At 51.4% G+C, this 27,873-nt stretch overlaps 4 protein-coding genes across 4 annotated transcripts; all 4 read right to left on the bottom strand.

Annotated features, from left to right (window-relative positions):
• Positions 1 to 4,894: 4,894 nt before the first annotated feature.
• Positions 4,895 to 6,578, bottom strand: HOXA5 (homeobox A5; the record flags this gene model as incomplete). Its single annotated transcript, XM_079538325.1, has 2 exons — positions 4,895 to 5,145; positions 6,017 to 6,578. 2 exons carry the CDS (start codon positions 6,576 to 6,578, stop codon positions 4,895 to 4,897), a joined length of 813 nt encoding a protein of 270 aa, XP_079394451.1.
• Positions 6,579 to 8,623: 2,045 nt separating this feature from the next.
• Positions 8,624 to 14,523, bottom strand: HOXA6 (homeobox A6; the record flags this gene model as incomplete). Its single annotated transcript, XM_079538008.1, has 3 exons — positions 8,624 to 8,883; positions 10,100 to 10,357; positions 14,331 to 14,523. The coding sequence occupies 3 exons, from the start codon at positions 14,521 to 14,523 to the stop codon at positions 8,624 to 8,626; spliced, it is 711 nt and encodes a 236-aa protein (XP_079394134.1).
• Positions 14,524 to 17,262: 2,739 nt separating this feature from the next.
• Positions 17,263 to 19,099, bottom strand: HOXA7 (homeobox A7; the record flags this gene model as incomplete). Its single annotated transcript, XM_079538524.1, has 2 exons — positions 18,623 to 19,099; positions 17,263 to 17,546 (listed from the first exon to the last, which is right to left on the bottom strand). The coding sequence occupies exons 1-2, from the start codon at positions 18,996 to 18,998 to the stop codon at positions 17,263 to 17,265; spliced, it is 660 nt and encodes a 219-aa protein (XP_079394650.1). The 5' UTR covers positions 18,999 to 19,099.
• Positions 19,100 to 25,582: 6,483 nt separating this feature from the next.
• On the bottom strand, positions 25,583 to 27,602 carry HOXA9 (homeobox A9; the record flags this gene model as incomplete). Its single annotated transcript, XM_079538610.1, has 2 exons — positions 25,583 to 26,118; positions 27,059 to 27,602. 2 exons carry the CDS (start codon positions 27,600 to 27,602, stop codon positions 25,880 to 25,882), a joined length of 783 nt encoding a protein of 260 aa, XP_079394736.1. The 3' UTR covers positions 25,583 to 25,879.
• Between the last annotated feature and the right edge of the window lie 271 nt (positions 27,603 to 27,873).

Here is a 27,873-nt window from a genome sequence, read left to right as displayed (position 1 = left end):
ATTTACGGATGACTTTCAAGCGAATTGTTACACTTCTGGTTTAGAGAAAGTTATGGCTTCCAAAGTCACTGGCTACCCACATTAAGAGGGTTGCCTAATCTTTAATTGGCCCTACGCTTAGACATGACACACTATACTCAAGTATTTCTTTCAAAGGCTTAAGTAAACTGTATTTCAATGCTCTGAACGCCACTTGCTGTGCCTAAACTAAAACAAACTCGCACGCATTAATCCCCAAAACACAGCGCCAAAAAAAAAAAAAAAAAAAAAAAAAAAAAAAAAAAAAAAAAGAGCAGAGAGCTCAGATAGGAGCTCTGTCTCTCGATTCCAGGCGATTATTCTCCGTGACATTTTTCACTCCGAAAACAATTAGGATCTTGGAATATTTCTGCACAGTTCGGCTGTGTGGAGTCGCTTGAGTTCCGAATCTTAAAAGCGGGTTGCAAAATCTGAACGCGCTCCTTGTTTGCAGTGACTTCAGCTCTTCTGCTTCGGACGGGGGAGGGCCGAATCTACTGAGAAGTTGTCATTTCCAGCGAAGTTTCTCTCGTTGTTAGAGAGTTTCTTGCAGTGCGGGCGGGTTTAGACGCTTATGGGCTTTTGTGATCTTTTCCTTTCCCATAGCTCTTGAATTTCTGTCCACAGCATTGCGAGAATGCGCTCTAGAAACCGCATACAGAAATGTGAAAATAACAGGAGCAAAGCTTTTCGCTGCAGACCATTACAACCCGAGATGGCATCCAGGTTCCTAAAGCAGGAGTTGAGCGGGTGTGTGCGTGGACGTGTTTGTGTGTTAACCAGGCACTTGAAGCAACACGGTGTTGTTGTGTATTGAGTAATCGGGAACGGTTTGCGCCCGGAATGGTTCCCTGTAACAAGCAAAGGTTTCTCCTACGGAAAATGACCCGCATATGAAAGGAGCACAAACTTTTAAAGCATTTGCATTCCTTTGCCTCCTACTATAAAATTTTTATGGCGTATAATATAATCTAGTGCACGCCTATCATATAAAACTTTCTGGTATTCCTATTGATGAAGCTGACAGCTAGCGAGCTATAAAATCCCCAGCTGTTTATGACGGAAATGATTTTCGAATGTGTATTTGGGTCTGTGCTTTTAAAGCCTTTCCCATTATTATTATCTTTTTTTTTAAATACAAAGTATATGCATATGTATTTGTTTAGTGCTCACAGAGCGATCCGCAGACACAAAGGCTTGGGACTTCATTTATCTTACACTGGGGGTTGACTCCAAATATTAAATATTTGTAAAACGGTGAAATCTTTTAGCTGCTGCAACCTTAGATGCGAGCGTCTCTTTAACATTTAAGGCGAATGGGTGGGAAATCAGACAGCAATGCTGGTGGTGGACCTTGGGCAGACCCTGCAGAGGTCCAGAGCGACCTGCCCCACCCGTAGCCCCGTCTTCCCTTTCGCTCGCAGTGCCACGCAGAGCCCGCATCGCACCGCACCACTCGGGCCATGGGATAGCAGGGGCAATATCAAACAAAGCCTGGCTCCCATCTCCCATCACGCCGCCCCGTTCTTCTTGAAACTCGAGTTTATGACACATCGAGGAAAACAATGCAATCTGCAGAGGGGATTGCGTTGAATCCCTACTACTCCAAACCCGAGCGGAGAACGAGGTTCTCACAGCGAAGTTGGGTACAGACGCGTTTAGGAGCTCGTTCTCAGATCTCCGCCCCGGCCCCCACCGGTCCGTCACACCCCTGAGATCACTCGTTCTGAGGGTAAGGATCAGGCCTTGCAGCTACCAAAGAGAGACAGAGCTCCTTTCACCCTTTCATTCAAGTCCTGGAAATTCAAAGACTGAAGTTAAATCCGGCCATAAAGTTTATTGCTGAGTAATCACACTCTAGTGAGAACAGTCCACTTAAATAAAAAGAATGTGGAAGTAAACACGCAGCTGGGGCCTACCCCACAATGGCAGCCAGCAATATAAGGCAGAGGGAGAGAGCAGAGCATTGGGGATATTTACAGTCTTCAATAAACCAAGCCCGTATTTCATAATTTGAAGTACTCTAATGACCTGTGGTCTCTTGTATTAATGCTACGAGTTACACTCAATTGGTTTGCTTAAAAAAAAAAAAAAAAAAAAAAAAAGGCTCTGGAACGTATATATGTGTACACACATACACACCCTTTGTACACATAAAGACACCAATAGCACAAGAACGGAGGCATGTGCTCGGATTTACACAGGGGTACACACAGATCGGAACATGCATGCATACACGCGCATCACTCGAACGCACTTATATTCTTATATTTACAGATAGAAGCTGGGGGGAAAAAAGCTAAAAAAAGAAGTTGCAGTGGAGTTATAAATGCACACCCCCGGAGCACAGCACACGCTCGCGGATGGGCTTAGCTACATAGCTAAAGCTTCCCACACGACCCAGTGCAGAAAAGAGGAATCTTAAGCACTCCAGCACGCTCCGTGCCATTTTAATACTTGCTCTGATGTGCAACACATTTCACCAATGCGAAGATGATTACCATATCATCACGCCTCCACCCCTATCGTGCCTACTGAAGGCACTGCCCAGATCGTATCAAGCCCTATCTACTTTGTTTTCTTTTTTTTTTTAATCGCCCGCAGTAAGTACTCCTTGCTAAACAAAACCTCTCCAAACTTGGAGAGTCTATTGGAGCGAAGGAAGTAATTATCTTCTGCGGTAGTCCAAGTGATTAAAGCTAGGCCCCAAAATCCATCTCTGCCAAAGTCGCTTATTGTGGTTTACTTTGATTTGATCGCTAAAATAGAGCGCTCGCAGCCGCGGGAGCGGGGCTGGGGCACTGCGCAGCACTGCGCTCAACCTGGGGCTGCGTGCGCTGCCCCGGGTGGGGGGACAGCCCCGAACCTCGGCACAGGAAGAGGGGAAGGGGAAGAGAAAGAGCGAGCAGGAGCCTCGGCTCCCCCGGCACAGAGAAACTTTAAGGAACTTGTGCACAAAACTTACCTCGATTTGCAGGGAGCCATTTTTTCACACAGTATTGAGAACTTGTGGTTTGGATACTTCTGTACCTAAAAGTGACAATGTGAATGGCCAGGAGGCACACGTAGCCTGCAAAAGAGTCAAATGAAGTCCAGCGTCAGTGAGATTATATGTTATGTGGTATATAATGTTGGATGTCAACTCCCCAAAACCATAAAACTTACTTTAATGGCACCACGTGACTTTTTATAGCCAGTGAGCCTATCTGTCTGTGCTATGGATGATTTTACGATCTAATTCATAGACAAAACCCTATTCATTTGGCACCCAAATGTCATATAGCCGGAACTGGGGCTTATAAAGTTTACTGTTTTATAACTTTTAAGGGAAGGCATCAATGTAACCGGTCAGTAAATGTGCAAATCTGTAGTTGCTCTTAGAAGCTGGGAAGAGTTAACCATTCAAGCTCTGACGGGGTAAGTAACTTCGCGCTTATAGAAAACTAACCGTAGTAGCGAAGAAAGCAAAAAAAAAATCCGTAAAGGGAGAAAAGTGGGAACGTGGCGATCGAGTGTTACTAATAGGCGCAGAGGGCTCTAACGTGGCCGCCCCGCAAAGATACTTAAGGCGACCACAGGAGAAAAGCTAGAGCGGGGCGAGCACGCCTCGGACTTAGCAGCGTGTTTTAACAAAGCACAAGTTTTGTTCAGCCATCAGCGACCGGCTAACGCTCGCTTAGCCCACAAAGGCTGTCGATCGCGGTCCTTGAGAGGCGGCTTTCCACCTTAGCGAGCGGCCATTAAAGGAGGAACTTCTGCTCCAACTTTGCAGCAGCAGCAGCACAGCAGCAGCGCTCCCGGAGCAGCGCAGCCCGGCCGCTCAGGTGAACGCGCTCAGGCGCTGCGCGCGGGCCCGTGGAGCGCGCAGAGGCAGCGCAGCTCTTTGCTTTGCACAAACCAGATCACGAAAACTTTACAATAGAAAGTTTATTATTATTATTATTATTATCATCATCAATTTTTTTTTTTTTGTCGATTTCCAGTCAGGTTTGTTGTTTTTTTTTTTTTTTTTTTCTTTTTCTTTTTTAAAAAAACAAATATTAAAAAAAAAAGAAAAAAGAAAAAAAAAAAGCTGCTCACAGTTTGCTCAAACAGCCAGACTTTGACTATATTTGTAACTCTGACCACCAAAAAAAAAACCAAAAACAAAAAAACAAAAAACAAAACAAAAAAAACAAAACCAAACATACATCACAGAAGCTGCGCTTAATAAGAGCCACTTCTAAGAGTTCGTGCAAAGAGTCATATACAAAGGCACAGCAAGGACATACTGCTTGGAATCACAGTTTTCGTCACAGATTCACTATTCACTACACGTAGGACAAGTTCAGTTGATTTCATCATTTCACCTCTACGACAGCATTAATTACACAGAAATTATATAGGTAGTTTGAATAAAAATATTTTTAACAGCTTGGAGCTATACGGACATTAACACTTGACCACACATGCACAGTTAAGCAGGTTGAGTGCAACACATAACATTTGTACTAAACCGGGGGAGGGTTTCTTTCTCTCTCTCTCTCTTTTTTTCCCTTTTTTTTTTTTTTTTTTTTTTTTGTTCTTTTTTCTTTTTCTTTTTTTTTTTAACAGTTACTTCAAGTAACACAGCTTGCTTCATATAAATAAGTTAAAACATCTATTATTTTTTCAAGACAAAGCCATTCAAGACAAAGAAATGTACGATAAAAGCAGATCTACTTATACACGCGAGAGAATGGTAATAAACAGGCTCATGATTAAAAGATGAATAAGGGCGACAAGAACAGGGTTTCTTCACAGAAGTAACACAAGGAAGTTTTAGAAAGTCAACTTAGTACTGACATGAGACGCAGGGTCAGCTAATACTGCTCAGTACTTTTAATTGATCAAATGCTTAGGGACGGAATGCCCCCCCTGCAGCTGCCATGCTCATACTTTTCAGCTTATTATCCTTTTTCCATTTCATTCTCCTGTTTTGGAACCAGATCTTTATTTGTCTCTCTGAGAGGCAAAGAGCATGTGCTATTTCAATCCTTCTTCTGCGGGTCAGGTATCTATTGAAGTGAAATTCCTTTTCCAGCTCCAAGGTCTGATACCGGGTGTAAGCAGTCCGAGCCCTTTTCCCTTCTGGTCCCCCTATGTTGTCTGGAAGAGAAAAGTACAGCGTTTAGATTCCCAGCAGCGACGTGGAGCCCTCGTGTCTCCCTGCAGCTCCGAGCCACCAGGACCGTTATCCTCAGCCCGGCTCGGTTTTGTTGCCAGGCTGGAGAAATGCTCAACAAGTTTCCCCCTCCTGCCCCTTTAGAAAAGCCTTTGGGGGAGGGGGACCTGGCGGCCGTGCTAAGTTTCCGCTCGGATTTCGGTTTCGCTCTTTCTACAAAAGGGATTTTAGCGCGTTTTCCAGGCGAATCCCCCTCTCTCCTCCCCCGGCTCGGCTCTGCGGAGGACGCCTGCGGTGCACGCCGGGCTCTCGGGGCCGCGGAGCGAGGCGGAGGCGCGCAGCCCTTTCCCACGGCGGAGCTCCGGGAGGCGGCGAACCCCCGGCGCTCCCCGGCGGGCCGGGCGCGGCAGGTAGCGGGGCCGGGGCTCTCCGCACCCCTCCGCCCGCTCCCCGCGGTCAGGGCGGTGCTCCCCCTCCTCCTCCCCTCGCCTTCCCGGCGGCGAGAGCTGCCCTCCTCGCCCCCTGCTATTCTCTTTTCAATTCGGCTCGGGAACACAAATAGGGTCGGCAGCGCCGTTCCCGGCGGAGGGTCCCCCCGGAAGGGCAAAGCCAGGAGCGGTCCCGCTCCGAGAAAGGCTCCCGCAGCCCCCCGCTCCCCGAGAGCCGGCCGGGCGCTGGGTCGGGGCCGGGCGCTGCCGCTCTCCGGGGGGAGCTCCCGTACAGGGAGCGGGGGTTGCGCGCTCCCACGCCCTCCTCTCCCCCTGTCCCCGACCTCGCTCGGCACGGACACCGGCTTTACATTCAATTCTGCTTTTCCTCCAGAGAAATAAAGAAAGAACAGGGTATTTGCTTTACCATGACTTATGTGCAGCTTTCGCATCCAAGGGTAGATCTGGGGCTGGGAAGGCTGTGCTGTGCTTTGGTCGCTCGGGGCACTTGCCTGCTCGCTGCTCGCCGGAGTGTCTTCCTCGGTGCCAGACGAGGTGCCAACCCCGTCCCTGCTGATGTGCGTGCTGCTGCTGGAATTGGACGAAGTGCTGCTGGAGTTGCCCAGGGAGTTTTTCACCCCGTGGTGACTCTCGCTGACGGGCGAAGCGGCCACGGCGGTGCAGGGCAGGGGGTCGGGGGGAGGCGAGTGGGAAGCGGCCGCGGACTGGCTGTACCTGGGCTCTGTCGAGGCAGAGGTGCTGTTGGCCGGGTAAGAGCGGGCTCTCTCGCTGGCACCAAAGTGGGTGGAAGCGGAGCGCCCGACGCTGAGGTCCATGCCATTGTAGCCGTATCCGTACCTGCCGGAGTGCATGCTGGCGGAGTCCCTGTATTGCTCGCTCACCGAGCTGTGATCTCCATAATTATGTAACTGGTAGTCCGGGCCATTTGGATAGCGACCGCAAAATGAGTTTACAAAATAAGAGCTCATTTGTTTTTTGATATGTGTGCTTGATTTGTGGCTCTTGGTCGTTTTGTGCGTCTATAGCACCCTTGCACAATTTATGATGAATTATGGAAATGACTGGGACATGTACTTGGTTCCCTCCTACGTAGGCACCCAAATATGGGGTACGGCTTCAAATCACGTGCTTTTGTTGTCCAGTCGTAAATCCTGCCTGATGACCTCTAGAGGTAAACTCGTGCACTGGTGGGGGAGCTGGGAGGGCGCGGGCGGCCCGGGGCGCGCCGCCGCCGCGCGCCACCGCCACCGCCGCCGCCCGTCCGCCGGCCTCGAGCGCCACCCGCTGGCGGCGCGGGGGATGGCGGCGCGGAGCGGGGTCGGCGCGGGGTGACGGCCCCCGACGGCGACGCGGAACGGGAGCGGAGGCAGAGGGGCGCGGGCGGGCGGCGGGGCAGCCCAGGGGCCGCGAGGGGAGCGCCTCGCCGCCTCCGCGGGGTGATGCTCGTGCGAGGCGGGCCGCGATCGCCGCGTGCTCCGTCCCCGGCGCTGGCGGCGGTCACGTCCCTCGCACGATCCGCGTTACGATATGTGTTTTTTTGTACCGTTTTCCCGCGGCGGAGGTTTCGAGAGGCGAGCGGGTCCCGCCGCTCCGCAGCGGCAGGTAGCTCTGCGGGATGAGAGCTGTGCGGCGCTTCCCTAGCTAGCGGGCGGATCGCAGGCGGTCGGTGTCGGTGCTACTTTTCTGCCTCCCAGCAAAAAAAAAAAAAAAAAAATACCATAAATCCGTTGGTGGCCATTTTGCAGTAGGATTTTGGAATCTGGCTTGTGAAATGTTGAGAGCGGTAGCCCAAATTGCGCTGCCTCCCAAACAAAAGAGCCTCGGTGCGCACACAAGTGGGTTTGTGCACAGCCTCACAGCACACTCACACGCAAACAATACAACATATAGAGATAGAACGTACATATCAACCGCTGCAATTCTGTTCCTTACACAGAACCCGAAATGGAACCGTGCTATCGCAGCTGTATCTCTTTAAAATATCTTTTTTTTTCCCTTTTTTTTTTTCCTTTTTTTTTTTTTTTTCTTTTTTTTTTCCCAGTGCTAGGAAATGCGGATGTAAATTAAGGTACCACAAAGCGGGGGAAAATATCCCCGAGATAATATGATCGACTCTTTCCTTTTAGTTCAAAAGATGGTAAGGGAAAACAAAATAAAATAAAAAAGAAAGAAAGACGGATCCAAACCCTCGAATCCCCAAGAAATGAAGTCCATAATTCAGTGCAGAGCTGAGCTCACTGAAATCTCAGTGCGAGCTCAACGGGAACCACAGAAATTCGCCCCTTCAAAGCCTCTCCTCTCTCTCGTCCTAAAGTTTGTCACCGAGCTCTTACTCGGTATCAGTAGTGCAGACTGGGGTCAGTTTAGTGGCATTTAGAAGTGTCCCTGCAATTAATTTTCGCATTATCCGCAAGCTTATACCCAAGTTTCTATACAACGATTTTTTTACAATGACTTTTTTCTGCTTTTTTTTTCTACTTAAATATCCTACAGTCGTGTAAAACTTTTTTTTTCCCTCCCCTACGGACCATAAAATCCTGAACACATCGTATCGAGGCGGCCCGATGTAGCGGGAGCAGGTAAAAAGATAAACCCGAGATTTTCTACCATCTCTCATATTTCTACAGCATGAATGTTCACAATCACACACGCACGATAATAATAACAGTCCCCCATGGGTCGGTTCTCACACAGGCACTCCAAGGACACTCTCGCGCACGCAGATAAATACCCAAATATTTTACAATCTGGGCCAGGTCTCTGAATGTTTTAAGCAACGCCATCTACTCGTGGCAGAAGCGGTTCTTATCTATGTACACGGCCGTAGCTCGAAAGCTCAGACTTGTGCATGTCTTAGAGCAAGTCCCGGCTGATCGCAGATGTTCATCAGCCTGTGGGGATTAATAGGCTGTGACAAACCTATGCGATTTTAGTAGCAGAAGGAGCACAAGGTAAATAACAATATAACAGCAAGCGCTAAGGACGGGCCTGGTAGCATTTATTAAACACGGTTCTACTCCCCTGACTTTTCCTCTGTTTCGTCGCTGCCGGGCTGTGTGGAATTTATGAATTTGTTTTCCTTTTTCCATTTCATCCGCCTGTTTTGAAACCATATTTTAATCTGGCGCTCGGTAAGGCAGAGAGCGTTCGCAATCTCAATGCGTCGTCTTCGGGTTAAGTATCTGTTAAAATGGAACTCCTTCTCTAACTCTAGCGTTTGGTAGCGGGTGTAAGTCTGCCTCCCTCGTCTCCCATGAGCTCCATATACTGTACCTGCAGAAGTAAAGACAAAACGAGCGTGTTGGACAGGGCCCAGTGCTTTCAGACCACAAAGCCGTGCCGCTTTTCGCGGGGGGGGGGGGTGGAGGGGTGGGGGTGGGGGAGTGGGAGAGGAGGGGGCCGCTGGGGCTTTTTTGTCCCCCTTTCTTCCTGCCTGAACGGCTGAGGGTGCGGACGTGCTCATGGGGTGGCTGTGATACAAAGGGGCCGTAAGGTGGGGGCGGGAGGGGGGGAGAACTGTAGGTAGCACCCTACTCGGGTGCGGAGAGGCTGCGTGCACACACACACACATACACGCACACACACGTGTGCGGGCAGGGCTGTGCGTGTGTGTGCATGTGTGTGCGTGTGTGTGCTGACACAAACACGCTCTATTGCTCTATAGCTACAGAGGAGCTGTAATTTAAGCATAATGATAGACATCAGCTAAAGATCATAGAACGGCCTTTGCCATTTGCTCCGGAATTTATTGCCCTCCAATGCAAAGCAGCATCAGAATGGTCCTGCTAAAAGTTTAACTTCCCCCCTCACCACCCCCCCCCCCCCCCCACCAAAAAAAAAGAAAAAAAAAAAAAAGAAATACAACCCATAGTCCAACGACCATAAACGTGGGAGGGGTTCTCACTCCGGGACTGATTCGCAAATAATGCAAGCAAATGTGATAATGGGATTATCAAAAATAGGTGCCTCCCCGATAGGACCCCTCCTTTCCCCAGCACCACTCCTAGCCAGAACGGTTTGATCCCATGCAGTTCACTTTGTAAGGCAGAGAAAATCTGCGATGCCATGGGAGTGCGGCCCCGAAACGTGCTCTCAATATCCAATACTAATGAGCTGGGGGAGGGGGGCGATGAGGAATGTGCCACAAATGCATTGGATCCTCAGTGCAGAGGGCATATTCCTTGCATCGCTCTCTGACAATGTAGGAGCGGAGCTTTGGGGTGGCTTTAGAAGACTGGGGAAAGGGCTTTGCTCCGTCTCTTCTATTGCCTTTAATTTTTTTGCCCATTTCACCAGGCTGGGCTCCCGGCCGCTGCTCCCAGGGTGCCAGTATGCCAGGTCCTATCCGAGCGGGTGCCTGCGGAACCATTGCCCCCCCGGCAGCCCGAGTTTACCTAAAACAAACAACCAAAACAAACAAACAAACAAAAAAATCCGGGGGAAAGAAACTTTTGGTTCCTCTTCCCTTCGGCTGCGCTCAGTCACTTACCGGCACAGGAGTTCATCCGCTGCATCCAGGGGTAAACAGGGCTCGTGTACTTCCGGTCGGTGCCCTCGTCATTCACAATTTTGCTTTGCACGCCGTTGGATTTGTATTGTTGCTCGGAAGAAAAGTGCAGATAGTCCCCGTGTCCCCTCTGCTTGCCACTGCCGGAGGGAGAGGCGCTACTAATTTCCTTGTCTGAATAGAAACAGGAGGCTCCGTACTCATAGGAAGCCCGATTGCAAGCAATGACGGTGTTGGACTGTTGGTAGAAACAAGGTGAGGTGTAGGTCTTGTCCTGCAGGCTGTTCGCCCCGTACGAAGCCGGAAAATGCCTCAGAGCATCATAGCCCGCCGGGTACAGGGGGATCTGCCCGAGGAAGGAGTCCTGGCCAGCGGGCAGGCTCCCGGGGAAAGTGGGATTCACGAAATAGGAACTCATTTGCTCTCCCCTCTCCCGGACCGTGATTTGTTGTGTATTAGTACATCTGGCTATAACTATTAGTAGTCATCGAAGTGGTTTGTTTCTGGATGGCCGAGCGCCAAAAGCGACAGCAGAAAATAGGAGCAGCTGACGGCGGGGCGGCCAATGGGAGCGCGAGCGGCGCCCGCTCCCCCGGGGCCGCCGCCACCGCGCTGCGAAGTTACCGACAGCCCCGGCCCCGCCGCGCCGCCCCGCGCCGCCCCGCGCCCACGGCCTGCGGGGACCGACCGCGCCCCCGCCCGGCGGACCGCCCCTCGGGGATCCCGCCGTGAGAACGGCGGCGCGCGGGTGACAGCGGGGGACGCGGAGCCCCCTCCTTCGGTGGTCGGAGGGAGGAAGGGGGGCCGCGGGGGGGGTGGTAGGAGAGAGGAGCCTCCCGTAAAAGTTGTCGCCGCGCAGCGCCGAGGAGGAGTGGGCGATCGCCGGGCCCCGGCCCTGGGGAGGGGGCGGGCGATGATGGATGCTGCGGAGGGAAAGTTTGGAGCGTGGAAGGGGCAGCGCGGCGCCGGAGGGGCTCTGCCGGTGGGAGAGAGACCGCACCCCGCCGCCGTCCCCACCGCGGCGCTGGGGCCGAGGCCGCCGGGCTGGAGGTGATGTGCTGAAATCCCCCCTCCGATGGGGCTTCCCGCCCAGGCGCCAGCTTTGTGTGAGGCTGCGCCTCCCGCGTGGGCCCGGTCCCGGGTGTTAATGAGCGCTCCGGCAATTAACGGCGAGCTGTGGGCCCGAGCGGGGAAATGAGGCCTGCGGGGAGGGGGTGTTCCGCCCCAGTGTCCGAGAACGGGCTGAGAAAGGACGGGCGATCCCCCGCGCACAGCCCCGATACACCTCCACGTGTCGGCCATCCTCACTCCCCACCCCGGCCGCTGCCAGGCCGAAGGAACCCAACATCCGAAACCAACAACGAGCTGGCGGGACTATCCCTAATTAATAAAGGCCTGCTAACGAGTCAATAGAAGCCAATCGCTTTCGTCGTAGCTTTAAAATAATTTGATTAAACACGGATGTGTGTCTTTAAGAGAGAGGGGAAAAAAAAAAAAAAAAAAAAAAGCCAACAACGCGAAACAAACATTTCCACGTTCATTTTTCAACATGGCAGTTACCCGTAGCGGAAATCTCACTCCCGGCCCAGGGCTGGGATAGTAACAGTGTTGATGAAATTCGCCGCGATGCGCACGGCGGAGCCGTAACCCCGCGGTTCCTGAGGAGGAGGGCACACCCCGAGCCGTGCGTGTTCCCGTTACAACACAGCCAATATCCTATTTTTAAACGCTCTCCGCCGGAAAGTGGTATTCGTGCGAGCCCCGTTTCCTAAAGCAGCTTTAACCCGAGAGTTCTGTTGTTGTCGGAGGACTATTTATCTCATTTCCGGGGGCTGATTACGATACCTATAAAACAGCAGCGAGTTAAAACGTCGCCCCACAATAGTTCGTATTGTTCGCGGCCTCAGCTGGACTTTCACATTCAGATGTTGATTGCCTCCAATTTTTTTTTTCAACTTCCTTAAACTCCCGGTGCCGGCCGACCCGCGGCCACACCTGGCAGAACGCCGGCTCTGAGCTGCGGGCTCATTGGGAAACGCGTGTTTGCCTTCCCCAGGAAAGTTTTGTGCTCTCTGCAAATAGGGCTATAAAAAGGGGGAACGGCAGCAGCCCAGCACCCAGCGCGGTGAGCACAAAGAGGTTTAAAACGAGAGGATTTCTCCCAACGTGGGGCAGAACGAAAACGCGCCATGAAACATCAATATTCGGGGCGAGCAGAGCGCAGCGGCCCTACTTTAAAAAGTTGTGCTCGGGCGGCCTTTGTGTGAATCCACCGCACGGAGACCAACGTTTAAAAAGTCGCGCAAGGCTCTCTTTTATTTACGTTTTGCAGCATTGCTTGTGCACTGATTTATCTCTCTCTCTCTCTTTTATTTATTTCTTTTGGTTTTTCCTTCTCTCCCTCGAGTTATCGCTCGCATCCAAACCGAACCGTCCACATCCCGGCCGCGGGCAGCAAAACCATTTCTTCGTTGCCCTCATAACATCCGAAGGCACTCAGCGCTCTCCTCTGTGCGGCCGGGCCGCGGTCTGAGCCGTTTCGGTGACAGCCGAACGCTCGGCGCTGCGCTCAGTGCCGCACTCATAACTGCACGTCCTCTGCGCTCCTCCCCCTGCCCTCGCGCACCCCGAATACCGGCACCCCGAGTTCTGCCTGCCCGGCCACATTCACTGCAGTTTTCCTGCAGGGAAGCAGAAGGCAGCCGCAGCATTTTGCCACAGAGCCCGCGCTTCAGCCCCCGGTATCTGCCGGCCGTGCGTTTGTTTGCAGAGCTCCCTGCATCCCGCGTACCCTTCTCTTCATCCACAGGTACAGGTGCGGGAGCACTTCCCCTCCTCACCCCAAAATCCTCCTTCTCCTCGTGCACAAAACCTCTTAGAAACCATTCTCTGCTCGGCAGCGTTCCCTTCCCCCCCCCCCCCCCCCCCCCCGCTCCCAAGCCTTTAACCAAGAGCTCGAATCCAAGCGCTCCGGGCCGGCCAAGCGGCCGCTCTGACCCGAGGGACACTTGGGGGCAGCCCGGGGGGCACAGACCGAGGGCCGCCCTCGGTTCACACACATGCACACACACACACACCGAGGGCACAGCGAAGGGAGGGGGCAGCGCAATATCGGCCCACGGGAGCGATGCTCCGTAGAGATGCGGTAGGCAGGATTTCATTGTTAAAAATATATCTCTTTTTTAATATATATATTTTTGGATGGGGGGAGGCTGGGGTTAAGCCCCTGCGCGGTGCCGGCAGCAGCGGCGCAGTCTCCCGGCGCTGCCCCGCGCCCTGTGCCCGCCTCCGCCGCTCGGCCACGCCGTGGCAGCACTGAGCACCGCCGCCCGCAATAAATAATCCGCCGCTCGCCGCAGCCCCACTCCGCCGGGTACCGCAATGCAATGCAAATGCGAGGCTTCGGCGGCACAAACAGCGCTGCGAGCCGCTCATCCGTGATGGCTGTCACCGAGGGGCGGCGGCGGGGGCCCGAGAGCTTTCCCCGGAGGTTGGGGGTTAGGGGCCCGCGCCCTCTCCCCGCTCACAGCGAGGGGAGAATGAGTTCGGCTCCGCGATCCCCGCACCGCTCCGCGCAGCCGGGCTGAGCGCTGCCGCCGCCCGAGCGCTGCGCCACGGCTCCGCGGCGACCATCCAAGAGACACAACCAAAGGCACAGCCGCGTTCAGGGCAGAACCTTCCGCCGGACACAGCAGCGTCGCGCCGTGATTCCACCCCCCCTCCTTCCCCCCTCCAAAACAGCCTTAAAATGATTACAGATAAATCACATCTAAATTTCATCTGCCGCGATGGAGCTTAAAGTTAATGCTGCGAAAGAAAAATATTGCTTTGATACACATATATAAATCATCCCCCCCCTCTCGCCCCCCCCCCCCCCCTTGTCGGCAAAAAATAATAATAATAACAGTAATCCTCCCAGACTGATGCTGTAAACCTGAATTCTTAGAAAATATTCGGAATGCCATAGCGACCCCCTGGCAAACGCCAACAGAAATAAACTTGGTGAAAAATCCACGCTTCCCGAATAAATAATAGCAAATCGGCGTTTTATTCAGCATCTCCGCATGCACAGGTTAAACCGAAAGGAACCGAGCTGCGACCGCGTCTATTTCTGGCCGCTCACATTCCCATTCGCTTTAATTGCACACGTCTAATATCTCCCCGTATTAAAGCATGTTTCCCTGCTTACGGCAGTGTCATATACATTTCTCACCTTTTAGGTTCTGGCTCACAGGAGCCCCTGCGACTTTGACAGCTGTCGCTTTGGCTGCACAGGAGACGAATCGCCCTCCTTTTGGTGCCAGAAGAAGCAGGAAATTAGCCAGGTTGCAAGTTGAAAATCTGCCACGCCAGTGCTTTGAATCCAATATGCCACACCTTCCAGCGGGGGAACTGGAAATTGCCATCCCGGATCTGTGTTCTAGGCGGCTGCTTATGCCGAACCTCCGCACACTTTGTTCACTATTGCCTTACAAAGAGCAAATGAAATGGGGATTGAAAGCCAGAGAGATCCGAAGCAGGACAGAGCTCAGCAAAAGAATGCGGCTCTATTCTCGCAAGGGAAATTATAAAAAAGTTCATGTTCACGGTTACCATCCACATGACCGACAACGACCAATGGAAAAACCGAACAACTCATAAAGTTGTATTGCAAAGTTGTAAATTTTCATAAACAACAACGGATTTATGGCCTTTTCCTCATCACTAAGAAGAGGCAGGTCTTAGAGAGGCGCCATCTTACCACAGACGCAGCCCCGGAGTTTTTTTTTTTTTTTTTTTTTTTTTTTTTTTACCAGACCTGGAGTTCGCACTAATTTTATTAAAATTGCAATTAGTCCATCGGCGGGGACCGAGCGCGGCGGTGAAGGGGAACTTCAGCTCAGACGATGCTCCCGTTCTGCTCCGCGTTCGGCCGCCCGAATAAAGGCGCTTTTCGGGTTTCTAAAAAAAATAATTTTTTTTGCTTTATTTTTTAATTTTTAATTTCCGATTTTTGATTTCTGACTTTTTTTTTTCTTTCGTCACTGAAAACACTTTCTCGCCTCGACGTCGCGTGCTACACAGCAGAATGGATCTCATTCCTAAAGCGGGGCTGTTTTTCCCCTTTTTTTAGCCCCATTCCCGTGCCCCCCGGCCCCGGAAAGCCGCCTGCCCGCAGCCGAGCGTTCACCTCGGGAAGTTTCGCCCCTCACTTTTTGCTCCTTCCTAAATCTTGTTTCCCTACGTGCCAATGGGGCTCTGTCACGGTCGCCTGGGCCGGGCTCGGGCTTTCTAGAGGAGCCCGAAGCACGGTGGAAGGAAGCCCGGCCATAAAGAAGCTTTCCGCTTTATTAATCAACCGCGCTGGAAGAAATAAATAAATTAATTTTAAAAGAGAGAGAGAGAGGAAAAAAAAAAAAAAAAGTCGAAGTCGAGGTAGAGAAATTGACTGATCGCTGGCCATTCGTCACCTCGGATTATTTTATTCCTTTCGATCATGGGGGAAAAATAATAATAATAATGTTGTCGAAATTCTTTATTTGCGCGTGTGAATTATTTTTTATTCTCCCTTCGAACTGTTTCCCTAATAAAAATAAAAGCACAATGAATTGTCAACAAGCATCTTTATTTTCCGGGTGACATAAAACACATTTATCGTGGGGGATACTTGAACACGGGATCACTTCCAAAGAGAGTTCACAGACATTTTTTTTTTCCACTTCCAATACTTACACGGCATATCCAAATGTTCACAACGAACACATCGAAACACATTGTGACATACAATTGTTTGAATAAACTTTAGCCAAACCTTCGAGACGGGTTTATACAGAGATCTGAACGATACGTCATGCGACAAAGTTTCCCAATTAATTACATACTTCCCAATTTATGACATGGTCTTACAAATGAGCTCCAAGACAAATATAAATGACAAAAAAAAAAAAAAAAAAAAAAAAATCGTTCAAATATACAATATCTGCTATCTTAGGAAAATTCACGGTATTACATATTAACACGTTGGGATCATCAGGACAAACAGATATTTGAAAGGCGATTACATGGTCATTTAAATTCGCTTTGCCAAGAACACTTTCAGCTATATTGAGTAAGATCAACCCAGGATAAGGAAACGGCCTTGAGCAGAGGCAGCCTAAGGTAGAAGCCCACGGTAGATATTAAACCGCTTTGTACAATATTGGCGTGTGCGTTCGCTCCCTCACTCCAGAGAGTAAAGGTTCGCGGACAGAGATATATTGCAGCATATGGTTTTCATTAATAATTGCTTTGGAATAAATATATTATTTTAAATTTAAATATATTCAGCCTTTACGGTACCAAATTCTATACCAAAGCTATCGATGCGTGCTTTTCGAACGACTGCGTTTATGTTTCTAAAAGCGTTTTGCAATTCACATTAGTACGTTATCTTCTTCTGACTACTAAAATACAGCATACTTTCGAAGATAGGTAGGCGGAGCAAGATATATAGGTAGTCTGAAAAATAGGTAGTACGACTCATTGCTGTGGATTGTAGTGGTTTGTGGCACATCTTTTTTTTCCCCCTCGCTTGCTGTTTTACCTTTTGTTAGTGTAGCTGTTAGTTATGGTACTTTCCTAACAATAATTAAAAGAAAAGATAAAGGAAAAAAAAATAATAATACAAAAAAAAGAAAAGTGCAGAGCTACTTATTCAAAATTAGGTAGTTTTCCTCAATACGAGCCTAATGCACTTTTCCCCTTACGACGTGATTGGGACTATTTAGTCAGGTAGTTACTTCGGAAGGTCACGGTGTACTTTATGTGCGAGCAGCAGTCCTCCCACCGAAACGTCCCCAAGAGAAACCCACCCGAGCGTGGGTGAACGAAAACTCAAATGATTGTAGGATGCTCTCAGGATATGCTACCACGGGGCGGGTTTGGGGAGGACGGGAGAGGGGAGAGAGGGCTGGAAGTCCAACCCAAGAGACGTTTTCATGTTTGCAAACGCTCGCTTGCAAGACAGAACTAAAGGGAACTGATTAACTTTTTTTTTTTTTCTTTTCTTTTTTAATAAAAACAGTGAGTGTCTCTTTCTTTTTTTTCCTTTCTCTCTTTAAAGGGAGCTTTTACAGCTGTCACGTGTGTACGTTATTCTAAGAGATTGCTTCCTCGAATGGGACTCCCTAATCCTCCTCTTCTTCATCTTCTTCCACTTTCTCCACAGACGCTGCTGCTGACGTGGGCTCGTTGGGAGCCGGAGTGCTGGAGCTCTCCTCCTTGTGCTCCTTCTTCCACTTCATCCGCCGGTTCTGGAACCAGATCTTGATCTGCCGCTCCGTCAGGCAGAGGGCATGGGCGATCTCTATCCGCCGCCTCCGAGTCAGATAGCGATTGAAGTGGAATTCCTTCTCCAGCTCCAGGGTCTGGTAGCGGGTGTAGGTCTGGCGCCCTCGCTTCCTATCGGGACCTGAAGGCAGGCAGGCAGGCACACACGCCCAGCAGTTAGGCAGGAAGAGAAGAGGAAAGTTTTATCTTTTTTATTTCATCCCCATTTTTTTTTCCAACGTAAAAAACAAACACCAAAACAAAACCGGCCCAAGCGAGAGTGAATAATCCCCTTCCCCCCTTCCCCCCCCCCCTCCCCTCACTCAACCCTCCCCCCCCATACACACACACTTTGTCCTAACAAAGACATTTCAGCGACACGACCTGTCCTGCTCGGGCAAAGCAAAAATTAAGTTGCTCGAGACATAGAAAAAGTGGAGAGAAAGCATTCAGGAGAGGAGGTGGAGGAGGAAATTGCTTTTGGGAGGAGGAACTTTCCCCCGGGCGATATATTTCCCTAAAACCTTCCAGGCTTTTGCGTTTCGCAAGGGGAAATAAAAATCTGGAAGGCCGGGCCGTATTTATTTTATTTTAATGTCTGGGGCTCCCTGCACACACACACACACACACACACCCCGCTCCCCTACCCCGCCCGGATCGTAAACAATACCCCGCGTTCAGCCCCAGAAGCGAGCTCTCGCTTTTCACACACTCTCGCCCCCAGCCCCCCCCGGCTCCCTCCCCTCCCTCCGCTTTCCTGTTCAGTCCGTTTCTATAGATTCTTATCTCCGCGGAGGGGTCAGGGGGGGAACGCGGCGCGGCGCGGCCCGGCGGAGCCCCGGCACAGCCGATCCCGCTCCCGGGCTCCCCTTCCCCCCCCGGGCGGAGCTTTTCTGCCCGACTTCGGCGGAGGGCAATGGGGACGCTCACCCGAGGGGGCTCTGCGAGCACGCAGCCAACTCTCCGCATTTCTGCAGCAAAAAGCGCGAATAAACTCAATGCTAAAATTCCATAGCAAATGGAGTTAAATAAATTTACGAGGCTAGAACCCATTAATTGGGCAATAAAAAGTTTTATGATACTCATTTACATACAATGCCACGGGCTTTCTACGCAATGGCGCCTCGGCTATAATTAAAACCATCAAGGCTGTGCTGACAGTAATTTTGGCGACACGCTTTGCCTGGCTGCCACAGCTCCAGCCCCGCTCGCCCCTACCTGAAGACCTCATCCAGGGGTATATCCGGAAATTAGCCTCAGCCTGGTTGTGCAGGTTGCTTTCCTCCGCTTTCTCACAGCTGGGTTTGGTTAGGTCATTGCAGAGGACGGGAATGTTCTGATCAAAAGAGGAACAATGCAGGTTGTAGGCATCAGAGCCCAGGCTGTATCCGGAAGAGAACGGGCTTTGATATATGGTACTGTTCACATTGTACAAGCCGGGCATGGAGGAGGCAAAGGCACCCGCGCCTGGTCCATAGCCGCTTCTCTGGGAGTTGCTTGCAAAGGAGCAAGAAGTAGGCTCAGCATTTTGGAAAAGAGAAGCCCCCGCCGTATATTTGCTAAAAAGCGCATTCACATAATACGAAGAGCTCATAATTTTGACCTGTGATTTGTTGTCCGGCAGGCTTCAGTGTCGGTTTTACGAGGTAGCGTGATATATGATAACATTACACCCCCAGATTTACACCAAACCCCATTTTCTTTTGGACTGAGCTGCCTCCAGCACGTGACCGGTCATATGACGCCGCCCGCCAATCCCCGCCCGCCTCACAGGTGGTGCCGGCCGCGGCCCGCCGGTGCCCGGCCATGGACGGGGCCGCCGGGGCCGCCGCCGCCGCCCCGCGCCGTCGAGCCGCCGCCCCTCCGCCCCCCGACGGCACCGCCGCCTCCGCCGAGCGGGGGGGGGGGAACCCGGGTCCCGCTCCGAGGAACCGCTCGGCGGCGACGGCGGAGGGAGGGGGGAAACGGGGGGGGGCGGGCACCATGTGGTCCTCGTTAGACGGGGCGGGGGGACGGGGAGGGGGGCCAAAGGGGAGAACGTTGAAAACAAAACAACTTGAAAGAAGTGAAAGCGCTCATTATTGTTATTATTGTCCGTGCTGCAAGCACACAGAGGGGTCACTGGTATACGGGGAGGGGGTTTGGGGCGCACTCGGCTACGGGGCACAACCGACCCCGTCCCGCCACTGAGGTTCCCGGAGCCCGAACCTAGCATAGGGGTGCGCGGAGCCCTCCACGAGTCGGCCCGGCCCTCCTCCCAGGGTAGAAAGGAAAATACCACCGCCCCCCGAATAAAGGCAGCGTACAACATGCTGTTGAGGGAACGTTCAACTTTCTGAGCGCCTTAAGCAAAAAGAAAACAATACGTTGCACTCAAGGAGCCGCCTGCAAATGTCTTCTGCCCTGAGCCTTATTTATTATTGTTATTTATTTATTTTTCCCAGCACCCCTTTTACCTTTCCGTTGTACATACCTTACGGCCCCGTTCTTCTCAGCTCGAGGGGAACGCAGCCGGTTTTCTAAACCCCGGCTCCCCAACAATGCGAATGGCTCTGCATTGAGGATGCTGCACCGTGCCCTTCCTTTAAACGGATCGTAAAATGAGTTTCCTTCCCTCAGACAGGGAGTCCTGGTAAAGACAGCTTTTACTGCCTGCCTGTATTGCACATCATAAACTGGAAGGAGCACAATGGAATTGCCCCGGAAATTCTCCTTTCAATTATAGTTTGGTGCCCCGTGTACAAAGACTTTCTCACCACTTAAAATTGTTCTTGGCGATATTTCGCACGGACCCTAAACTTTCCGTTTTGTAAACGTGGAACACCCTCTCCCCCCCGCACACCTCCACGCTCGCCCTTGGGGAGCCTTTATGCGCGGTTATTGCAGCCCCATGAATACAGGTTTCTGACAGAAGCGAGTAAATTCTTAGAGCGAGGTCCCCGAGATATTGCAGCCTCAGAGCATGCAAATGTGGCGGCTGCTCCTAGAGATGTGCCAAGCGCCAGGCACGTGAAAACGCGGCTGATACTCGGAGGCGCTGGGGAGAATCTGGAGAAAAGGGCTCTGCTCGAGCTTATTCCGATTTTGGCAATATCGCTGCGGTCGATGTGGGAACATTCCGGCAGAAGAGGCTGCCGGAGGGGAAGAAAGGCCCAAGAAGTTAAACGAACGCGAAGCAAACAAGACGACGACTCAGAAGATCAAAGAAGCTGAAGTAGATGACATTAGACCAATAAATTGCTCCTCTGGTGACAACATACCAAGACGCGAGGAGAAAGAAACGGCAAACATAGCCGATGTCTAGACTCTAATATTGATAACGTCGAAGCGAACGGCGGGGCTGGGCGCGTGTATTTCGGGTTCCGCGTGTCTGCAAAATAAGCGCTGCGATGCCGTTAGCTTTGCGGGGGTGTGTTGTGACCGCCGCCTTTTCTTTTATTTTGCTAGCAGCTTTTTATCTGCCAACCCACAAATAATAATAAAAACAACGTCAAAATGCCTCCCGCCAAACAAATCGTCGAAGCAGCTCCGAATTGGCCCCCACCGCCTTATGTGCGCGCCCACCCCCCGCGTATTCGCCCAACGCCGGCACGGCGCTGCTCGGAAATAGCCCCGAAATGTCTCATTCTGTCGCATGCAAACAACCTCGGACACAGCAGCCTGCAAAACGTATTCAAATGTGTATATATATGTCTATATATTACAGTCGAGGAAATAGCGAGCGAGCTGAGATTGCGAGGTTTCCATCACCGCAATCTTCTCACACGCTTTAAAAATAATCCTCCAGGCGGCATTCACTGCATTTATTTTTTACGTGGGAGAACCGGGGGTGCCTCACTGTGCGTCCCGAGCTTTTCCGGGAAGTCAAAGGTAGCGATTAAACGGTGCTCAGAAGTTACGTGCGACCTGGGAGCACTGCCCGGTTATGGCTCATGTGCCGGGAGAGATCGCGATGTGCTTCGCACTAGAGAGGATTTTTGTTGTCTTAGAATCCCGCCGTAATTTATCCCCGATTATAATGGAGCGCGCTGTGCCACGTTATTACTTCTCATGACGACGCATAAACACTTCTTAATTTCGGTGCAGTTTTACTGCCCTCGGAAAAAAAAAGAAAAAAAAAAAAGGAATTAATCATAACAAGTTTAACAACGCCTTTGTAGACAAACATTTGATAAGAAGGCTCTTATTAGAAAGCGGGGAGTGGCTGCTGCTCTCTATCCCTAGAAAGAATTAAATCTTTACAACGGGGTGGGGAAAAAATAGCACAGAGCGCGCATTCCTTTCCGATGCTGAATTTCGATGTTAAGATATTGGCTTTGATTTAAGGAAATGTAAATAAAACGCAGAGAAAGCAGTTCTGTTACACAGCGCTGTTCAGCTTTTTTTTTTTCTTTCTCTTGTCTGACTCTAAGTTGAAAAATACAACGATCTTCTAGCAGAGCACATTTTGTGCTTCCTTCCCTCCCACTTCTGTTTTCTCTCCAATTACTTTCCCCCCTTTCTTTCGGCAACATGTGAACACGAGCTACCATTCCCCACTACTTCTCATTCCAAAGACCGAAAGCCAACGAAAGCAAAATGGAGAAAAATACGAAAACGAGAGGATGAAATCAGAGTAGCGGGCCAAAAGAAGTTAGGAGTGACTTTGAGACGCGTCAAGTTTGCGGAGTACCCGACTGTTAGCATCTGTACGATGGAAATACAGCGGGTCGCAAGAAGCGGGAATTGCCGAGGACGCAGGCAGAGTTTTATTTGTACCAGAGACAGATGTTGGAAATTTCCCTTCTCCAGTAAATAATTTTCCAATTAAAGCTCCGCAGCGCTGCTTCTCCCGTCTTTGCCACGCTCTCCGAGGGCTGCCCGTGCCCACCACATGCCCCGGGCAGGGCCGGCTGGAGCCGGGAGCACCCCGATTCCCCCTGCTCTGTCCCAGCGCTGCTGTCCCCGCATTTTCTGTGTATGTCATTCCTCACCGGGAAAACGGGAGGATTTGAGCGGGATGAGGGTTGGGGAAGGAGGGGACGGGCTCGCAGCTCTGTGCCGCGGCTTTGTCAGCTGACAGGGAGCGTGGTGGATGCTTTGAGAATAATAACGCGGGACGCGGTGAGGAGCGAGCTTTTGCTGCGGCCACACATTGATGCTACCCGCACTGTACCCTAATGGCTCAGTGAGCCGGGGATAAGGAGAAGGAAAGGAAAAAAATAAAAATAAAGAAGAAGAAGAATTGGATTAAAAAAAAAAAAAAAAAAAAAAAAAAAAAGAAGAGGGAGAGAGAGAGAGAGCAGAAAATAGTGGGGGGAAAAAAAAAAAAGAACTCGGCCTTGTGTTGACGCGCAGCCCGTGGCTCCGGCCCGCGTTCTGCACCCACACCGTCGACATTTTAGGCGCTGGCGGGAGGCGACCAAGCGCTTGATGGCGGGCGGCTGCTCTTTCGCGGGCTCACAGCGCCACCTGCCGGCGAGCCTGCGCGCCGCCAGCCCGCCTCGCCCCGCGGAACTGCACCGCGCAGGCGACCCCGCTCCGGCCGCGCCCCGCAGCTCCGCGTCCGCGTCCGCGCCTGGCCCAGCCCGGCCGGGGGGGAGGCTCATAAAGGCTGTTATTTCCGTTCGCTCGCTTTATCTAAAACAGCCAGACAAAACAAATGAAAAGGCTTTTGTAGAAAATCTTAATTGTGGCTGGACAGTTGTAAACTCATTAAGGGCCGAATTCCAGACAGTTTGCAGACCCGTCATTTATTACACACTCCTAATGCTGATTCTTTGAAGTTGCCTCTGTCTGCAACAACAGAGGGCGTCCCAGCATCCCAAACACCGGCTCGGGGCTCAATTAGGGGTTTTTTGTGTGTGCACGCCAGAACGAGCTCCTTTCACTAATTAGAACTCATCAAATCTTACCCCGGATTTCTTTTATTATTATTATTATTTTTTTTTTCAAGGTGAAGCCGACAGCGTTTTCCCCCCGCAGTTCTGCACATCTGTACGCTCCGTGCCGGCTCCCTACATTCTGCCTTTCGCCCTGCAGCGTTTTACACCCCATAAACGGTTACAGCAGTCATTTTCTTTTATTGCGCTGCACGGCTCTGAATTTTCCTAACAACAACTTCTGCCAAAGACCACGAGTGCGCTCCGTCTTATTTGGCTCTCGGTACATATCTGTGCGATGGATACGCGGTAGCGGAGCGGGCTCCGCTCCCACCCTGTCGGGGTGTCGGGGCGCGCAGGGCCGCCCTCGCGGAAATATGTCCGCCCCAACGCGGCTGCAGCGCAGCGCTCGCAGACTCCGCGATTTCTTTTGTTGCAGAGCCCGGTTTGGCTCGGGGCGGCGGGGGAGGGGTGGACGAGGGGGGGGGGGGGGCGCAGAAATCTCCCGCTCCGAAGAATCTCTTTTCTCCCTTCTGTTGTTGCTGTACAGGAATAATCGGATTTTGCCTCCCCTGCTCCAGTCCTGCTCTTTCCCTCGACTGAACCAGCGAGTAAAATTGACACCATAAATTCTACCATAATTGTCAGTAAAATTTTATCTCTCTCTGTCTCTCTATATACATACATAATCTGCGGCGCTAGTAAAATGCAGCGGGTTGTTTTTATTTGCCACGGGACATTTAAAAAAGGAAAAAAAAAAAAAATCCCCTACGCGGAGGCGAAGGGAGAAAGAAATGAGGGACGTTCTCAATACCATATTTTTGCACGGGCGATTATCTCCAGAAGGGAATTTAGAATGGGCTCGGAGCGCGGGTTCCTTCCCCAGCTCGCTGCAGCACGCCGAGCTCTGGGCGCGTTATCGAGGAGCAATGAAGCGGCCCGGTCTAAATGTCGCCGTCTGCACCGATTTATGTGACGGCCCGCTCCGAGGAGAGCTGCACGTTTCGGGTCGGTCCGCACCAACCCCCGCCCCGCCGTAGAAATGGAATAAAATCGTGAGCGGGAGCCCCCGCTCCTCTTTGCAGGAGCTGCCGATCTCCATCGCTAAGAGCCGGCTTCCGAAGCGGTGTCCGGGAGGGGGGAGCTGGGCCTCACCCCCTCGGGGAACCAAAGGCATTCCGGACCCATTTAGAGCCAAAAACAGCCCAGTTTTTCCCGTGCTGGGGCTCTGCGTTTGCAGAAGAGCACACAAGAAGCCCCAGCTCGGCTTTCAGCCCCGCCACATCCGCTGGGGACTTCGGGTGGAACTCCTGCTTAAGAACCTTAAAACATCACGGAATAGAAAAGAATCAATATATTTTATTTGGCAAAAAGTTAAATATCATTTCAACACAACGATTTGGTCAGTAGGCCATGAGGTAACTATTTCAAAATAGACAGTGTACGTTCTGCATCAACATCACTTCCCGGATTTATTATTACTATGATTTTTTTTTTTTTTAATAAGCGATACAAATTTACAATAACCAAATGTAGGTTTTTATAGCGTATAATTTATTATCAATAAAATTAACCTTCATTACAACAACCATCAAATCATTTGATTAAAATTAAAACGTAAACCATAGGTAGTTACCCTTTCACATATACGTATAGCTCCGAAATCTGCTAACTGCTCACTGGTGCAAAAACAATATTAAGCTAGTCTGCTTAGTTACTTTTTCATATATAGATCATATATACAACTGACACAGACAGTACGATATATATATCAACTGTGCATACTAAAACGACTCGTTTCCATGTATTTTGAGAACCGCCATTCCCAGACATCCCGGACAAACTTTTTTTTCTACTTTTGTGTGTGTGTTTAAATTGGTATATATATATATATAATATATATTTTACAATCAAAGGTTAACTGTCTAATTATACAGAAAAGACTTAATACGCTACAGAGCTATACTCTATGCCATTTTTATAATAAACAACCTGAGTTCAAATTGAATTCTAGCTTACACAATTACATCCGGTACAGCACCCAAGCACATAAATTGAGTCACAAACATAATTACCACAATAAAACACAGTGTTCAAGTATTAGAGCAGAGGTCTCTCTGCCGCGCAAAGAGCGAATAAAATTAACTACGTCGACTAAACTATACAGTCCGTAAATAGTTGTGCATTATGAAAAGGTAGTTTTTGCTCGTCGTTCTATTTTTTTTTTCCTTTTTCCTTCTTTTTTTTCTTTTTTTTCCTCTTTTTCTTAAGTGAAGAAACAGGTAGATTTATACAAGCTAGCTCAACAGCCGTTTCGTGCTAATGCCCCCTTTTTCTTTCCTATTAGAAAATGAAAAGTCTTACTGTACCTCTCCTGGCAACTGGCCTCTCCATGCTACTGTGACAAGCAAGGTACAATCGTAATCAGAATTTGCCTTGGAAAAACAATTGAGGCCTGGACCCAGATGCATTGCATGGCAGGGCTCGAGGGGAGGGTTTTGTTGGTGTTGTTTTTATTTTTTTTTTGTTTGTTTGTTTGCTTTTTTTTTGTTTTTGTTTTACTTTATGCTTTTTTTTAATTTTTTTTTTTTTCCATTTAACCTGCGTATCTCCATCATTCATCCTTCGCTCGGTCTTTGTTGATTTTCTTCATTTTCATCCTCCTGTTCTGAAACCAGATTTTCACTTGTCTCTCGGTGAGGTTGAGGAGCCTGGCCACCTCGTACCTGCGGTCCCTGGTGAGATACATATTGAACAGAAACTCCTTCTCCAGTTCCAGCGTCTGGTGCTTGGTGTAAGGGCAGCGCTTTTTCCGGGTGGACCTCGCGTGGAGCCAGTTAGCAGCAGGGTTATCTGCGGGGGGAGCGAGAGAAGAAGTTGAGGATCAGGGGGGTGTCTTGTGGGTGTGGGGGGGTCCTGGAGTCGGGGTGCCCCTCGTCTCCGCGGTGGGCACGGAGCACCCACATCCCCACTCACGGGAGGGGTCACGGAGACCCCTGAGCCGCAGAGCCACGTCGCCCCCGCCTCCCTTTGCTTTTTTTTAGTTGTTTGTAGGATGCAGTTTGAAAACACCCGTCCTCCTGCTCTCTGCTGGCTGCCTCCTTCCTTCCTGCCCTCCCCGCAGCCGCTCCGAGTGCCAGCCCGGCCGGAGCGGCAGCTCGTCTGAATTGGTTCTCTGTTACAATTCACCCTTCTCCCGTGTCATCGCTGGCAGGACTCGGGGAGCTGACGAGCCGGCCCACGGCCGTCGTCATTACAGCCTCTGCAGCTCAGGGCCCTTATTTGCACGGCGTTATTAACAGGAGCAGCTCCGTTCCGCGGCCCCGCGGCGCCCAGCGCGGGCATTTCCGCCGGGAGGCGGAGGGGGAGGAGGGCACCGCGCAACGGCGAGGTTCCGGCTGCCGGCCCTGAGCTGCCCCCCCCCCCCCCCCCCCCGGGCCCCGCAGCTCACATTCACATCCAATGCTTCTCGGGCACCCGCTCCGTGAGTGCTGCGGGAGGATGCGAGTATGTCCTGCGAAGTTGGCTGGGGTGGCCGGGGGAGGGGGGGCGGGGAGGGCGGGAGAGATGGGATTTTTTTTCCCAATTATTTTATTTTACTTTATTTCAAGTCGCAGCCGCACAGAGGGTTTTTGTTCTCCCCTCGGCCCGTAGAGCCGCAGCCGTCCCGGATCCCGGCAGAGCCCGCGAGGGGCAGCGCGGATCTCAGCCCCCGGTGCCCGGTCAGCGCGGAGCCCCGCACCGCGCCTCCTCCTCCCCGGCCCCAGACGCGCCTCCCCGCAGCCCCACTTACTTGGATCAATGTGTGGTTTCTCTCCGTTTGCCTCACTTTCTCCATTGTTTTCAGAGAATGCGCCTTCGTGGCTTTGCTTATCCCTATCAACTGGAGGAGAACCACAAGCATAATCAGACAGAGACAAAGTGTGAGTGTCAAACGTGGTACAGTCACCCCTTCTGGCCGCCAGCGGTTCAGGTTTAATGCCGTAATGCCTGCTGGTAGGTAACCCGGGGAAGGACAAGGAGCCCGGCACAGGCTCGAGCCACGAACGCATGTACCTGCCGTCGGGCGGTGCCACGGGCGCCTGGTGGTGCGCGTAGGGGTGGTACACGGCGGGGACGCCGCTGGCGCCGGCGGGGTGCGCGGGGCTCCAGGGGGGGCCGAAGACGGGCGCCTTGGGCTGGAAGCTGCAGGGGGTCAGCTCGGGGTGCTCGGCCAGCGCCGGGCGCGGCGGCGGCCCCAGCGGCGCGGGGGCGTAGCGGGGGGCCGCCAGCTCGTCCCCCTCCGGCACCAGGAAGGAGTCCACGTAGTAGTTGCTGAGGGTCCCGGGGGCCGACATGGCGCGGCGCGGCGCGGGCGCCCGACCCGCCGCAATTCGGGGCTGCGGCTTTCACGTAACAACTTGGTGCTGGCGGAGAAGTAGAGTCAGTAATAAGTTGGGGGCAGCCCGGGCGCCCATTGGCTGCCCCGGTCACGTGGCGGGGGAGCAGAACAATAAAGTATAAATCAGTCCGCGGGCTATTAATGGGTCAGTGTTTTCCAGCCATCATTTTTATAGCGAGGCCATATGTTTTTATGCAAAGGGATATTTGAGTTATACTGCGGAGTTT

Source organism: Tetrao urogallus (assembly GCF_951394365.1).
Source record: "Tetrao urogallus genome assembly, chromosome: 7".
NCBI lineage: Eukaryota > Metazoa > Chordata > Aves > Galliformes > Phasianidae > Tetrao > Tetrao urogallus.
This window is presented reverse-complemented; position numbering and strand designations above follow the sequence as displayed.